This window comes from Rhamphochromis sp. 'chilingali' (assembly GCF_963969265.1).
Source record: "Rhamphochromis sp. 'chilingali' genome assembly, chromosome: 17".
NCBI lineage: Eukaryota > Metazoa > Chordata > Actinopteri > Cichliformes > Cichlidae > Rhamphochromis > Rhamphochromis sp. 'chilingali'.
In genome coordinates, this window is record NC_137944.1 from 23,036,132 (window position 1) to 23,049,295 (window position 13,164).

At 39.6% G+C, this 13,164-nt stretch overlaps 2 protein-coding genes across 3 annotated transcripts; both read right to left on the minus strand.

Annotated features, from left to right (window-relative positions):
• Positions 1-1,710: 1,710 nt before the first annotated feature.
• Positions 1,711-6,183, minus strand: LOC308384883 (uncharacterized protein). The gene is made up of 5 exons (XM_080863517.1): positions 6,133-6,183; positions 5,618-5,737; positions 5,376-5,491; positions 3,326-3,469; positions 1,711-3,240 (listed from the first exon to the last, which is right to left on the minus strand). The coding sequence occupies exons 2-5, from the start codon at positions 5,706-5,708 to the stop codon at positions 2,584-2,586; spliced, it is 1,008 nt and encodes a 335-aa protein (XP_080719643.1). The 5' UTR covers positions 5,709-5,737; positions 6,133-6,183; the 3' UTR covers positions 1,711-2,583.
• Positions 6,184-6,761: 578 nt separating this feature from the next.
• ndufv1 (NADH:ubiquinone oxidoreductase core subunit V1) lies at positions 6,762-11,657 on the minus strand. Of its 2 annotated transcripts, none has more exons than XM_080862661.1 (11): positions 11,603-11,657; positions 10,386-10,495; positions 10,212-10,294; positions 9,945-10,115; positions 9,452-9,635; positions 8,523-8,712; positions 8,154-8,366; positions 7,777-7,943; positions 7,607-7,688; positions 7,361-7,506; positions 6,762-7,019 (listed from the first exon to the last, which is right to left on the minus strand). In XM_080862661.1, the coding sequence occupies exons 2-11, from the start codon at positions 10,488-10,490 to the stop codon at positions 6,942-6,944; spliced, it is 1,419 nt and encodes a 472-aa protein (XP_080718787.1). In that variant the 5' UTR covers positions 10,491-10,495; positions 11,603-11,657; the 3' UTR covers positions 6,762-6,941. The 2 variants fall into 2 exon arrangements, with proteins under 2 accessions (XP_080718787.1, XP_080718788.1); XM_080862662.1 differs by lacking the exon at positions 11,603-11,657 and adding an exon at positions 11,548-11,571.
• Positions 11,658-13,164: the final 1,507 nt, after the last annotated feature.

Consider the following 13,164-nt stretch of genomic DNA (forward strand, 5'->3'; position numbering starts at 1 on the left):
ACATTTAATAATATCAACTACTGTGTTTGGTGCTCTCTGGCCAGGTCACTCTTGAAATATAAGTTTAAACAAAGGATGTAATAAATATAAAAACAGTGGTACTGTCCGCTTCTTACCACCGGTAAACCCCGCCCACAGTGGTACAACTCGATGAACTTTATTCAAGCAGTTACACGTATCAGATTTGGTTAAAGAAAAATGTTCTTTCATACCAAAATCACTCTGTTTTTTTGTTTTGTAAATCTTAGCAATATTATTTCTATAATACCTAAAATTTCTTACTTTGCACACTCTGGATCTCTAGTGTTTTCTTTTTTTCTTAAAGCATCTAAAATACGTCTTAAGTATTTCATTTCTAATTTTGTTATTAAATAAAAACTATTTAGAACCAATAAAACATCAAGTTAAAATTTAGAAGGTATGTTTCCAGCAGTCGTCATAGTCCTCTGGTCTGTCATGTATTGACAACTATTAGAGATTGGTTTCTTTCTTCTGGGAAACACAAATAGCCAAATATTAACCTTAATAAGTTAAAGTTGTGTTTTCTGTCCTAAATAACTCTGTATGTGTGTGTGTGTGTGTGTGTGTGTGTGTGTGTGTACGCATGCAAGTAAGGGAGAGTATTTGTCAGCTTTTAAGATAATTTAAAACAGCAAAGTTGTTGTTTCAGTTCTCTAAAATGTCAAATAAGTACAGATATCTATTCACTTTGATTTTAAAGCTGCAGAGTTCATGCAGTACTCTGGCCATTTACTCAGTAAAATATTCATACCTTACATGAAAAGGAAGTCAGTATAAGTCAGTCTGGCACTCAAAAGTATCATCATTAAGTAAATATCATCAGTAAAATGATATAAAACCTAACAACACTGATCTAGCAGAATTGCCCCTATCACTGTTGTAACTGGGGAACCACGTAGTGAGTACTGAAATCTGAGACACTGCAGAATATAGTTAACTGAATAATGTAGTGGTGTAAAATTATCCAAACACAGCCACTTAGTCATATACCTTTCCCACTTCAACTGCTCTTCCACACAAATATCTGACGACCTGCTGAAGTTCAAAGCGAGAATCACAAAGAGGAAGAAAGTGATTTTGAATGTGGAATGGTTGTTGGTGTCAGGCTGGCTGCTTTATTTCAGTATTTCAGAAACTGCTGATCTGCTAGCATTTTCCCAAACAATCATGTCCATTTTGTGGAACTGATGAAGGATAAGCTAATAGGAAGGCAATAGTAACTCAAATAACCACCAATTACAACCAAAGAATGCAGAAGAGCACTTCTGAATGCACAACACATGAAATGTCGTAGCAAATTGGCTACAGCAACAGAAGACCACACCTTGAGGCCCTTAGTGCCAACTGGGCATTGCTGCTGTGTGATGCCATCATCTAAACATGGACCAGAGGGACATTCTGATCACACATTAGGTCAAGTAGTTGTTCTAAAGTACAATCAAGTATTTGGGGGATAGTATCCACACATTATTAGTAGTACACTTAATAAAAAAATAATAAATAAAGTCTATTCTAGTCTGTATAAAAGGTGAGAGTTCAACTAGATGTAGAGATTTAAAGAGATAAGAATTTGATCCAAAACACCTCAAAACAATTAAAATGATTCTTCATAAATTACTTACTTTCAGACTTATTCAAACTGAAGTGTTTTCCACATCATAAATATTTAAGTAAATATAATAATATAAAAAGGACAAAGACAGCACAGGAATTTGAGTACGGTTTAATGCAACAACTTCTGAAAAACAAAGAAAAAAAAGAAAAGAAATGAAACCTTGAGGCTGACTGTCTCTTGACAGAGAACCCTATATACTGCTGTACTGTAGTATTTAAGATTGTATCATGTTTGGGACTTACAGTGTCTGACTTCAGCTAAATACAAAACATTCACTGCACTTGTAAGAAATAACTTGTTGGTCTACAGTGAATAAAATACGTTACAGGTAATGTGGAGGTAATATGGACAGAATTATGGACAAAATTAAAGAAGTCCAGCTACCTTCTTTTCAAGCTCTTAAGGATAGTCTGTAGAACATAAAACAACAGACACAATCCTCCATCAGAAAATGATAAAATAAGTGAATTATATAGTTACAGTTCAAGATAACTGACCTCTGGTGGCCGTGTGAGTAAGTGCACATGTGCTGGTGTCGCCACCTTTAGTTTTAGATCAAGTCAACCCACTAAAAACACAGAAAAACGAGATTTCTAGCACGTCTTTAACATTATAAAAGTGCAGTTTTACTCACGCTAAAGCAGTAGTAGCTGCGGGGTAAACCTAACAAAGCTGTGATGAGATTAAAGTGAGTGGACACGAACTAAAGTTTCCCAGTTGACTGTCTGGTATGTCTCTGCCTTCTGCCTCCAAACCATCCTGCTTCCTCACAGTGCAAACCCTGGTATGGCTTTCCAGGATAGCTTACACTGGAAGGATTAGTAAGAAGAAAAGGCCAAGGTGATCATGTAGAGTACTACCTGGTCTGTACAGGTCTGTGCAGTCTTCATTTTGACCATCATTTAATCTAAACACGTAATGACGAGTTGCAGTCTCTTCCCTTTATATTATGTATTTTCTGCTCCCTCCTCTCGCTCGGTGTGGGTGCTCTCATGAGCCTTTAGGCTGCTTTCTCTTGTAAAGCTCTTTGCACAGGTGAGGCAGGTGTATCTAGAGTTGTGAGCCGTAGCCTTGTGTGCGCTGAGCTGCTCGCGTTGAGCAAAGCTCTCGTCACACTGTATGCACGCATGTGGGTTGTGCCCGACTTGCTTGTGTGCCCGCAGGGCTAAGACAGAAGGAAACATGAGATCGCAGTCTGCTTCGGGACAGGGAATCTGGAGCTCGGAGGAGGAGCAGCCGTCTGTTGGAGGGTCACTGTATTCTTCGTGGTTATCTGCTCCCTCTTGTTTTATCCTCTTGCTGTCACCAGTCGCTCCTTGAGCTGCATGCTTGGGTTTACGCCCGCGTTTTTTGCCTTGCAGCTTAGCGTCACAGTTTATTTCCCTGGCAAATTTCTCCTGGTGCTGCAGGAGCTCTTCCTCCGTCTGGAAACTCTGATGACATTTGCAGCACTGGAAGGTGTTCAGGTCATCGGCTTGTTCTGGGGGCTGGGGGTGCACCGCAATGCGATGGCTGCGAAGTCGTGACGGGCTGGGGAAGGAAGCACCACAGTCCCTGCAGGGACACCGCCGTTCTTTACACTCGTGACGTCTGTGTTGGTTCAGCTGCAAAATATTAAACAGTAAGAAATGGTACACTGGAAGCCTCCAGCACAGAAAAGAAGCTTTAAAATGCCTGCCATGTCCTCACCTCGGTGAAGGTAAAGAAGCTTTTCTGGCAGTAAGAGCAGACAAAGGCCTTCTCCTCTGTGCTGTGGGTGGCCTGATGCTTGCTGAGCTCCTCGGAAGAGGAGAAGAACTTTTCACATTTGTAGCATGTGAAGACAGTGTTACTCTGAAAAATCAGAAGAAATATATGTTTGTTTGTTTGTATTCATTCTGTAAATATTCACAGTAAGAAATTTAATCAGCAACAATGTGAATTTCCAGAAAGTTGATTTTGTACAACTTGATGTAATGTTTCACCTCATCACAGTTGCACAATGATTGAAACTTGGACCACTGACTAACACCAGTTTCAAGACTGCTAATACTGAAATTTCTATGACCACTGTTGACCACGAGTGCTAATCACAGCACTGTAATATGATGAAAGATGTACTGTAAGGCCCCCTCTTTGGTTCAGAGATGGCTGTTCTCTTCTAACATAATTGCACTCCTTGCTCAAACCACACGTATACATCTTCATCAGTGGAAAAGTGGCCACCGGCCTGTAGTTGTAAACATGCTGCATATTCTTGGTCTGGACTCTCTCGTAGGTCTGCTGTGCTGTGCCATCCACTTAGCCCATAGGTGTCAAACTCTGGCCCGCGGGCCAAATTTGGCCCGCAGCCTAATTACATTTGGCCCGCGAAGCCATGCCAAATTACTATTAGAGCTGGCCTACTGGTATTATACAGCTAATATATATATTGTTTAGTATTAAGCTGTGCTTGTTCCATATTCAGTTTTCCAGCAAAACTTATTTGAGTCCATAAGAAAAGATTCATTCTTATATCTGGAGGAAGATTTTTTTTTTCAATAAATATTAATGTTAGCCCGCGACTTTGTTCCAGTTTTGAATTTTGGCCCACTGTGTATTTGAGTTTGACACCCCTGACTTAGCCAGAGGGTTGTTCGGTTTCCTCAACAGCGATCCTCTCGGCACATAAACACTTTCACTATATTACTTCGTTTGTTTGTCTGTATGGGCTGGTTCATGGCACACATTGACTTTCAAATGTCCCTCATTTGCATATTAACGATCATGAAACTGAGCTCATGGTTCATTATTAGTCAGTGGTGCTACTTTCAGTCGTTATGCAACCAAACTGTTTATAAAGTTGGGAAAACCTGCAGTCAGCTGAGCCTGAAGAAGTCACTGTGATGATGAACAGAATCAACTTTCTGGATTACTGGGCAATCATCAAGAAAACAGTGTGGGTTGTTCTTCATCATTCAAACATATATTGTCACAATTTCACAGTTCCAGCTTTTTAAATACATAGACTGTATATAAAAGATGTAATCCTCTTGCATATGACTTTGAGCAGAGGGTGGTATGTAGCCTTGTTGTGAAGCCAAGTGACACTACACATTCATAGGGTACAGAAGAGTTGACCTGAAGCCTACCCTGTTTGCATTTAATTTCTAACTCTTAGAAGAACCATAGTTTACAGCGTGAACATTATCTTGTAAACTAGCTATTGAGAACTTAAACTCAGGAGAAATGCAGTTACTAAAGCCACAAATCGTGTGAGAAGTACAGCTGCTTTCTCTATTGGACCTCTATATAATCTTTCTGTAATCAGAAGAATCTCCCCCTGCTGGCCACTGAAAAGAGTGCAGGTTTGAGGCACTTTTGCTTTAGCTTCAAGCCTTAATTATAATCCATTGCAGACGTGCAGTAGTTTTTGCATTGTAAGGTAAATCTCACAACGATCACATGATCACAAAAACAGGGAGGCATGCTGATATTGACATGGATTGTCATGCTCCCCGTGTGATGATGAAATACACTTCTGTCGGACCTCAGTGGACTCGTGGATGCAGTATGATCAAGGCTTCACTTTTCGTACCTGAACACATTTTCCATCATTTATCTACAGTCTATGTTCAGACTTGCTGCTTCTTGTTTTCCATACCAAAATGATTATTTTTATTAATACGTAACAAATTCAAAGATTAATAAATAATCCTGGAGAGTAAAACATTACACATCATGCATGAACTGCTGGGCGTATTTAGCCTGTTTTTCCCACCTGCTGCAGTTGCTGCTTGTACTGGTCCCGATGACTCTTCCTCATGTGTCTCTCTTTAGCTTTGGAGTTACAGAAGGTGATAAAGCACTGGAAGCACTGCAGACTCTCATGCTGGTCTGCGTCACAGTGAGAAGAGTTGTTCAGTAAGGGTGGACTTATCATCAAAACATGTAAGCTGATAATGTTGCTGTGTCTGTGGCGGTTAGAAAGAGGAGTCACATTAATGTAAAATGTCATCTTACAGGGGGCGACCAGTGGCTCAGGCTTCATCTCCGCAGAGGTGGACCTCATGTCGTTTCCGACAACCACCTGCTCGATCTTCATCATTTCCATGCTTTCACACAGCACCCAGCCGCGTAAAGCTGCAACATGAGAGACATGTGACTCAGAACTGCAAACCTCAACCAGTTAGAAGAAACTGCAATAAATAATAATAATAAAAAAGAAAACAAACAAGACCCCCCCCCCCCCGAGTTAACAGGATGTTTCAGGGAGGAGGGGGATCATACATAATTCAAATCGGCTAGTATAAATAAAAGCAGCTCACGTTAGGCCTGAGCTAACTATTTAACAGAAGGATGGAGGTGAGGGATGCTGAGCTGCAACTAAAAGCGACATGACTCCGCTGGTATATTCAACCCGCACTATATTTTTATTTTGTAGCCTTCCGCCTACTGTGACGCTGCGCTTTTTCACTTTAAACATGCATTTACTGAGCAAGCAGAGGTTCATAAACAATTTAAAAACGCCTTTTTACCGTTCAAAGCATCCACTGGGCGAAACGAAGCAGCAGAGCGAAACGTGCCAAAGTCACGTGACACGAGACCGTCCGCTATCGCGAGATTGTGAACACCTTTTTCTCAAATGTTGGTTTCTCCGCCTATTTACAGAAGGTGTTTTATTATTAATTACTATCATTATTATACATTTTAAAAGATAGTTTCAACATACATCCGTAATGATGTTGAATAGAATGAAAACGAACAGGAATCGTGGCATCCTTGCAGTGCACCAGGTTTATGGCGTTCAAATGATTTAACCAATCAACCAATCACAACGCAGCACCAGGCTGCAATTAAGAGAATCGATAATTGAAAATTATACATATTTAAACCTGAGACTACTGATCCTAAAATATATTAAAATGTTAGCTGTACCTCTTGTTCACACTGAACTAAAAAAAACTGGGTTCAAATACTTTTACTGCATGTAAATAGAACTCTTGGACTACCTGTTTAAATAACAGACTTAGTAAAAAATAAAAATGGATAATAATAATAATTTAGACTTCAGCTGATTATTGTAATTAATAAGATCTTTTTTTCCTACAAGTAAAAACACAAGAGATTGAAAACAAGAAAAAAGAACCACAAGAAAAAGAATAAGTCTTTATTAAAGTATCATAGAACTTTATTGGTAATATTGTTTCACAAGGCAGACACATCAATGCAACGCTTGATGAAGAGTTAATAAGACGGCACGTTCTCTTTTCTTTAAATAATCTGTGAAAGACAAGCACAGGGTTCTGGGCGAAGGAAAATTAGATCAAGGACTCGAAGAAGCCGTTCAAACCCTTGCCTGCTTCTGCTGCTGGAATTCAGCAATTCGGCTTTCCATGACAGGCCTGAAGTGCCTGATCAATCCCTGGGAACACAGATGAGAGAAGAGAGGGGTTTTGGTCAGTTATCCTGCTGAACTTGAGGCAGAAAACAAACAGGGAGCTTTACAAATAATACAACATGTAATCAAGCTACTCGCTAATCAATTGTGAAGAGTGCAATGCAAACCCCTTGGCAACCTCTGGTCGCCATGGGGTTTCTACACATGGGTGAGGCTTTAAAAACACCTATGAGTGTAATGCTGTATTCTTCAATCTGTAACATTATCGTCCCTGCATTAGTTACACGTCACACACAGTAAGTGTACCTAATGCATTTTGAAGTATTGAGTTTCCCATTAATAGTTCCATGAAGACATGCATTTACCTGCACAGGCCACGCCGCACCGTCGCCCAGTGCACAGATACTGTGCCCCTCGATCTGCTTGCTGATCTCCCAAATCATGTCTATCTCTGCTGAACGTGCATCACCACTCGCAAAACGCCACATCATCTTATTCATCCAGTCCACTCCTGCAGAAAAACACAACAAGAAAAAACTCACACGTTTTAATTTAATGAAGGTGGTGGAGAAATATTAAGGTGTGCAGAACTGAACTGAAGTGGCATTTACCCTCTCTGCACGGTGTGCACTGGCCACAACTCTCATGCTTGTAGAATTCAATCAGACGGGCGATGGCTCTAATAATGTCAGTCTGCAAAAGTAAAACCCATCCACTCGTTTAACAGCAGTATTCTGCATTGCTTATTGAGCTAAATATACTATAGAGCTGACATATTTACCGATTTGTCCATGACGATGAGAGCAGCAGTGCCCAGCCCAGTCTGTGCCTGAATAAGGCCATCAAAGTCCATCAGCACATCTTCACACACGTTCTTGGGGATGAGGGGTGTTGAGGACCCACCGGGAATTACAGCCAGCAGGTTATCCCAGCCACCACGCACCCCACCTACCAGACAGATGTTTGTTCCAATTGAGTTAAAAAAAGGAAAAAGAAGAAGCACTTAAGGCTGTGCTTAAGCTAAGCTGTCTTAATCTTTTCAGTCCGTGACCCCCTTCACGCAGGAAGACTTCCACTACCTCCTTTTTTTTTCTTTTTCTTTTTTAATCCTATCAGGCAAAAATGATGTGATTTTTACATTTTTAGTGCATTATGTACCTGCGTGTCTCTCAATGAGCTCTTTCAGAGGAATAGACATCTCCTCTTCTACTGTGCAGGGGTGGTTGACATGCCCAGAGATGTTGAACAGCTTTGTGCCCGAGTTTCTCTCCCTGCCAAAGGAGACAAACCACGAGCCTCCACGACGACAGATGGTGGGCGCCACAGCTACAGTCTCCACGTTGGCGACAGTTGTTGGGCATCCAAACACACCTTCAAACACATTAGAGGGAGTGGTGTTGATATTTGAGACGTGCTTTTATTTGAGCAAGAATAATGAGGGCCCAGCAGAAGAAGCAGCAGTGATGAAAATGTAATTAATACAGAAACTTTTTTATTCTAACCCCGTCTCTGTAGACAGGAACTCACCGACATCTGCAGGGAAGGGGGGCTTCAGACGGGGCTTCCCCTGCTTTCCTTCCAAGGACTCGATAAGAGCGGTCTCCTCTCCACAGATGTAGGCTCCGGCACCACGCATCACAAACACATCAAAGTCATAACCAGAGCCACAGGCGTTCTTTCCAATTAGCCCAGCAGCGTAGGCTTCATTGATGGCCACCTAAGAGCCAGCAGAGAGAATATGAGGCTTAATCTGTATGAAATTGAGTTGGATGCAGGTGCAGCTACTTTTGTGTCTGAATCACCTCCAACTAAAAGACATTAGTTGTACAGCTGATTTTTTTTTTTTAATTTAGTCACATTACCAACTTTAATATGATCTGAAAGTATGCAGCTTATTATCAGTATCCAATATAACATTTAAACAACAAACAAATAAACACTTACTTTCCCCTTCCCAGGCCTTGAAAAATAAGACTAATTTAATTACTTTAAATATGGCTGAAGGGCAGTATAATAAATAATAATGGGTTATAATAATATTATACTATAAGCCCTTTAAAAAAAAAAATCAAATTTCACACGTTATATTAATATTTTAAATCTGGAAAGGAAAGTAATCCATAAAGCTTCAGAATGAAATGTACGGGAGTCATTGCTAGAAGCAGACAGGATAGCTCCTGTCTGCCTGGAGAAAGTTTATATTAATCAGCCAAATTTATGGATCCAGGGAAGACTAGCTAGCACACAGGTGGCTTTCATGAAAGCAGATCAAAAGGTTTATTTATTACATGTTTAAGCCTGACAAGCAGGAGGTCTGGAAAAAGATTGTGACTGGCTTTTTGACTTAGCTGAAAATTAGTTACGTCCGACCAGCATTTTCTCCATAAACTGAAGATGATAGTGAGGTGTATGATAATTTTAAAGACTTGATCTCAGTTGTCTCTATCCATCTCTACCTGCAGGTTGGAGGACTCATTGTAGAACTCTCCTCTGATGTAGATGTAAGCAGCACGGGCTCCCATGGCCCTCCCAGCGATCAGGCAGCCTTCGACCAGCTTGTGTGGGTCATTCCTCATGATCTCCCTGTCCTTACAGGTGCCCGGTTCTCCCTCATCTGCATTCACCACCAGATACTTTGGGCTAACATACGAAAACAGAAACAAGTCGGTGTAATAAACATTACTGTCAAAGTAGCGGAGTTTATCTTGCACAAAGATAATTTTAATTTTATTCTATTTTATGAAAACTATGATAAACATCAAACTGATTGATCTATAAGAACGCCAGAAGCATTCCTTTTTAAAAATTAGTGTTGTAAGTGCTTGTATTTGCTAAAAAAAAAAAAAAAGCACTTATGTGTTTATTATTGCTCCAAATGTAGTTACATTTTTGTAAAAATGTTACAACTTAGCACTAAAATTGCAAAATGATATCTGTGTCCTCACTGACCGGCCATCACTGGGCTTGTTCATGAAGCTCCACTTCATGCCAGTAGGGAAGCCAGCTCCACCTCTCCCACGCAGGCCAGAAACTTTGATCTCATTGAGAATCCAGTCGACTCCCTTCAAAAGAATCTCCTTAGTTTTGTACCAGTCGCCACGCTTCAAAGCCCCATTCAGCCTGTGGCACAAATATGAGAAGGTCACAACTGTGTTTTTGTTTGTTAAACCTCTCACCTTGCATCAAATTCACAAGAGAACAACACAGGGGTGTTACCTCCATTCATGTCGGCCATAAAGGTTGGTGAAGATTCTGTCCTGATCTGCCAGCGGTCCAAATTTAGTTTTCTTAGGAGCACTCTGCCAGAAAAGCAGAGAAAAAAACCAAACTGTTACTACAGTTGTAAGGATTTAATTTGTTTTATACTGGTTTTAACAACATGGGTCATACCTGTGCTGTGCTGTTGTATCGTGTGATAGAAGTCACGCCACCCTGACTGATAGCAGCTGGGGCACGGGCCACCCCGCTCACCACAGCTCGAGAAAAGGACAGCATCCTTTCTGCATGAAAAAATAAAAAAAACAAGACTGAGCCTGAATCATTTCATTTTCAAACACTAATAAAAGAAAGCAGCTGCACAGGCACAGAGAGGTGCTGTTTAACCTGCTGTGACACTGAAGAAACCAAAACCAAGAGCTGATGTGACGATGCCTATATCCATATTTTACACAGTGAGTGGACATAATGAGGAGAGTTGTGGCTCAGGGGGTAGAGGTACTCCAGTCTGCATACCGAAGTAACTCTGAGCAAGATATTGAAGCCTGAGTCTCCCCCAATAAAGAAATCGAAGTGTGAGTGTGTCCAAAAAGGCGGACAAGGCACTTGAACTTCCAGTCTACTACCAGTCCATGCTGAGCAGAGTAAAGCTGTCTGTACTAGTTTGTGAAATACGCTGCTGTAAATGTAAAAAACAATGAGTTTCCCTTTCTGTCACAGATCACACACACACAATATTTACTGACATATCAGTGTCACTGCATCAACAACGTCATAACACTATCTTCTGATCATCATAATTTGCTATCTAATGGCCCTCTCAGCTAAAAACAAATCGGACTAAAAACACCTCAGCCTGAGTTTTATAAAATACATTTCAAACACAGAGCACCGAAACGAGAGCTAACATTTCATTTCAACACCATACATTTAGATTAGCTGTCAGTTTTAGCATGATGTATTTCTTACGGTGGTCCAGTGCTAACTCTTTTGTGATGTTATGTCAGAACTAACCGAGTTAAGTAACGAAGGTGAAGGCGACTGCCAGCCATGTTATCAAACCTAATCCTGCAGCTGGGCTATTTTATCTCATACGGTCGCTAAAAGGGCGAGTGATTACTGGACAAAACTGATCAGGTCTGCCTTGCTTCAGTGTGATGACAGGAGTACACACCGCTGACCTCCATACTCAGATAGCCACCGCTAGCCTAGCGCCAAGCTAAACTGGCTAGCGGTTAACCTTGTAATGTCAGAATAAAAACACCGGTTTCACTGTGCAACGTGCAGATATTACATTAAAAAAAAAAGTAAATATGCGTTAAAAAAAAAACTGAACTCAAATCAAGCACAAACGTGCTGAGGTAAGGCAGCAGACAGTCAATCCTCTTTACCTTCTCTCTGCGTCCCGAGTTTATGAAATAAAGCGAGACAGGAAGCAGAGCGCACGGCCCGGATACATAATGCGGAGGGTTATTTAAAACACACATAATGCCAGAGAACTACGAGGTTATGCACGTATTTTATTTTATGTTCATTGTTCACAAATTAGGCTTTTATATTGCATTTTAAACCCTCTCAAAATAACCAGCTGTAATATGGTCTTATATTTACCGAGCGTGCTTGTTTTCCTACATTTGGAAAAAAAAACATTTTATACTGTTGGATTTTAACAGTTTTACTTTATAAAGCTACTTTTACTATATTCTGCTTTTTACATAATCTATTTAATTTATGTAACCTTTACTTAACCTATGTTGAGATATTAAGGGTTTTATAAAATGAACTGTTCTATTTTATTTATTTATATAATTTGTTTACATTATTGTTAATTAATTTATTATATTTATAATCTCTCTCTCTCTCTTTCAGTTTTTACCATATGATAATTTTTATTGAGCTAATCTTGTCATTACAGATATTCTGTTATTTTGGATGTTTTACACCTTTTGGGATAATAAAGCATATCTTATTTTATTATAAAAACTATGGTAACCTTAAATTTATTATATGTTTTCAAGTTATTATAGTTCATTAGCATTTATAATCATGGCAGTTTATTAAATATCGTTATATATGATACTATTTATCATAATAATTACTTATTGTTTGTTAAACAATGTAGCAATATGGTACTGTAGTATTATGAAGCCACAAAGTATATAGGAAATACCAAAACATCTTATTTATAATAACAGGATCTTGTAATACACAATCAGAACATGCTCATACCACCATAATTATGGATAATTACTTAGTGTTTCACATTAATGAGAATGTTCATCATATCATTGTGAGAATGGACTTTACTGTTATGAAAAACAAGGCCATGACTTTATATCTCATAGTTCTGATGAGATTTCATTTAAAATCTATAGATAGCATCAGGTCAAAGCAAAAGTTACCTGAATGAGATTTATATTGTAATGTAGAGACCCTTCAAACCCCAATGATCAGGCAATCCCCTGTGAGCAGCACTTTGCGACTGTGAGGAGGGAAAACTCCCTTCAAACAAGAAGAAACCTCTGGCATATCCAGGTTCAGGGAAGGGTAGCCATCTGCTGTAACTGGTTGGAGGGTGAGAGGGAAAGAGAACAGAAATAAGGAGCAGAGAGTATTCTGAGGATAAAAGGCATACCTTTAAGAATCCTTCTCAGATTTATGAAATAGTGAGTGAATATTATGATAAGTCACAATAAGATACATTCTGGACCTGTGACTTAATTTTCTTGGCAAAGCTGCGGAAAAGAGCTTCAAAAATGTTTTCTTAAGTAAAACAGTATTTCTTTGATCAACGTGTCTGCACATTCTTTATACATAAGCACAAATAACACAGTGCATAGGAAAAAATACATATTTGATATTTATGCTTCAAGGTTACAGACATTGGTATACACATGACATCATCAATATAAAGGTAATAATCAGAAAAATAAGAAAAAATAAAGACATTTCA

Bases quoted from the DNA above. Each gene is read 5' to 3' on its own strand.
- LOC308384883 (XM_080863517.1), bottom strand. From the start codon at position 5,708: ATGGAAATGATGAAGATCGAGCAGGTGGTTGTCGGAAACGACATGAGG. The intron at 3,470-5,375 runs GTGGGAAAAACA...CTGATTTTTCAG, and splicing joins ACAAGCAGCAACTGCAGCAG to AGTAACACTGTCTTCACATG. The intron at 3,241-3,325 runs GTGAGGACATGG...AATATTTTGCAG, and splicing joins GCTTCTTTACCTTCACCGAG to CTGAACCAACACAGACGTCA.
- ndufv1 (XM_080862661.1), bottom strand. From the start codon at position 10,490: ATGCTGTCCTTTTCTCGAGCTGTGGTGAGCGGGGTGGCCCGTGCCCCA. The intron at 10,295-10,385 runs GTATGACCCATG...CTTTTCTGGCAG, and splicing joins GATACAACAGCACAGCACAG to AGTGCTCCTAAGAAAACTAA. The intron at 7,020-7,360 runs GTAAATGCATGT...CTGTGTTCCCAG, and splicing joins GTGCGGCGTGGCCTGTGCAG to GGATTGATCAGGCACTTCAG.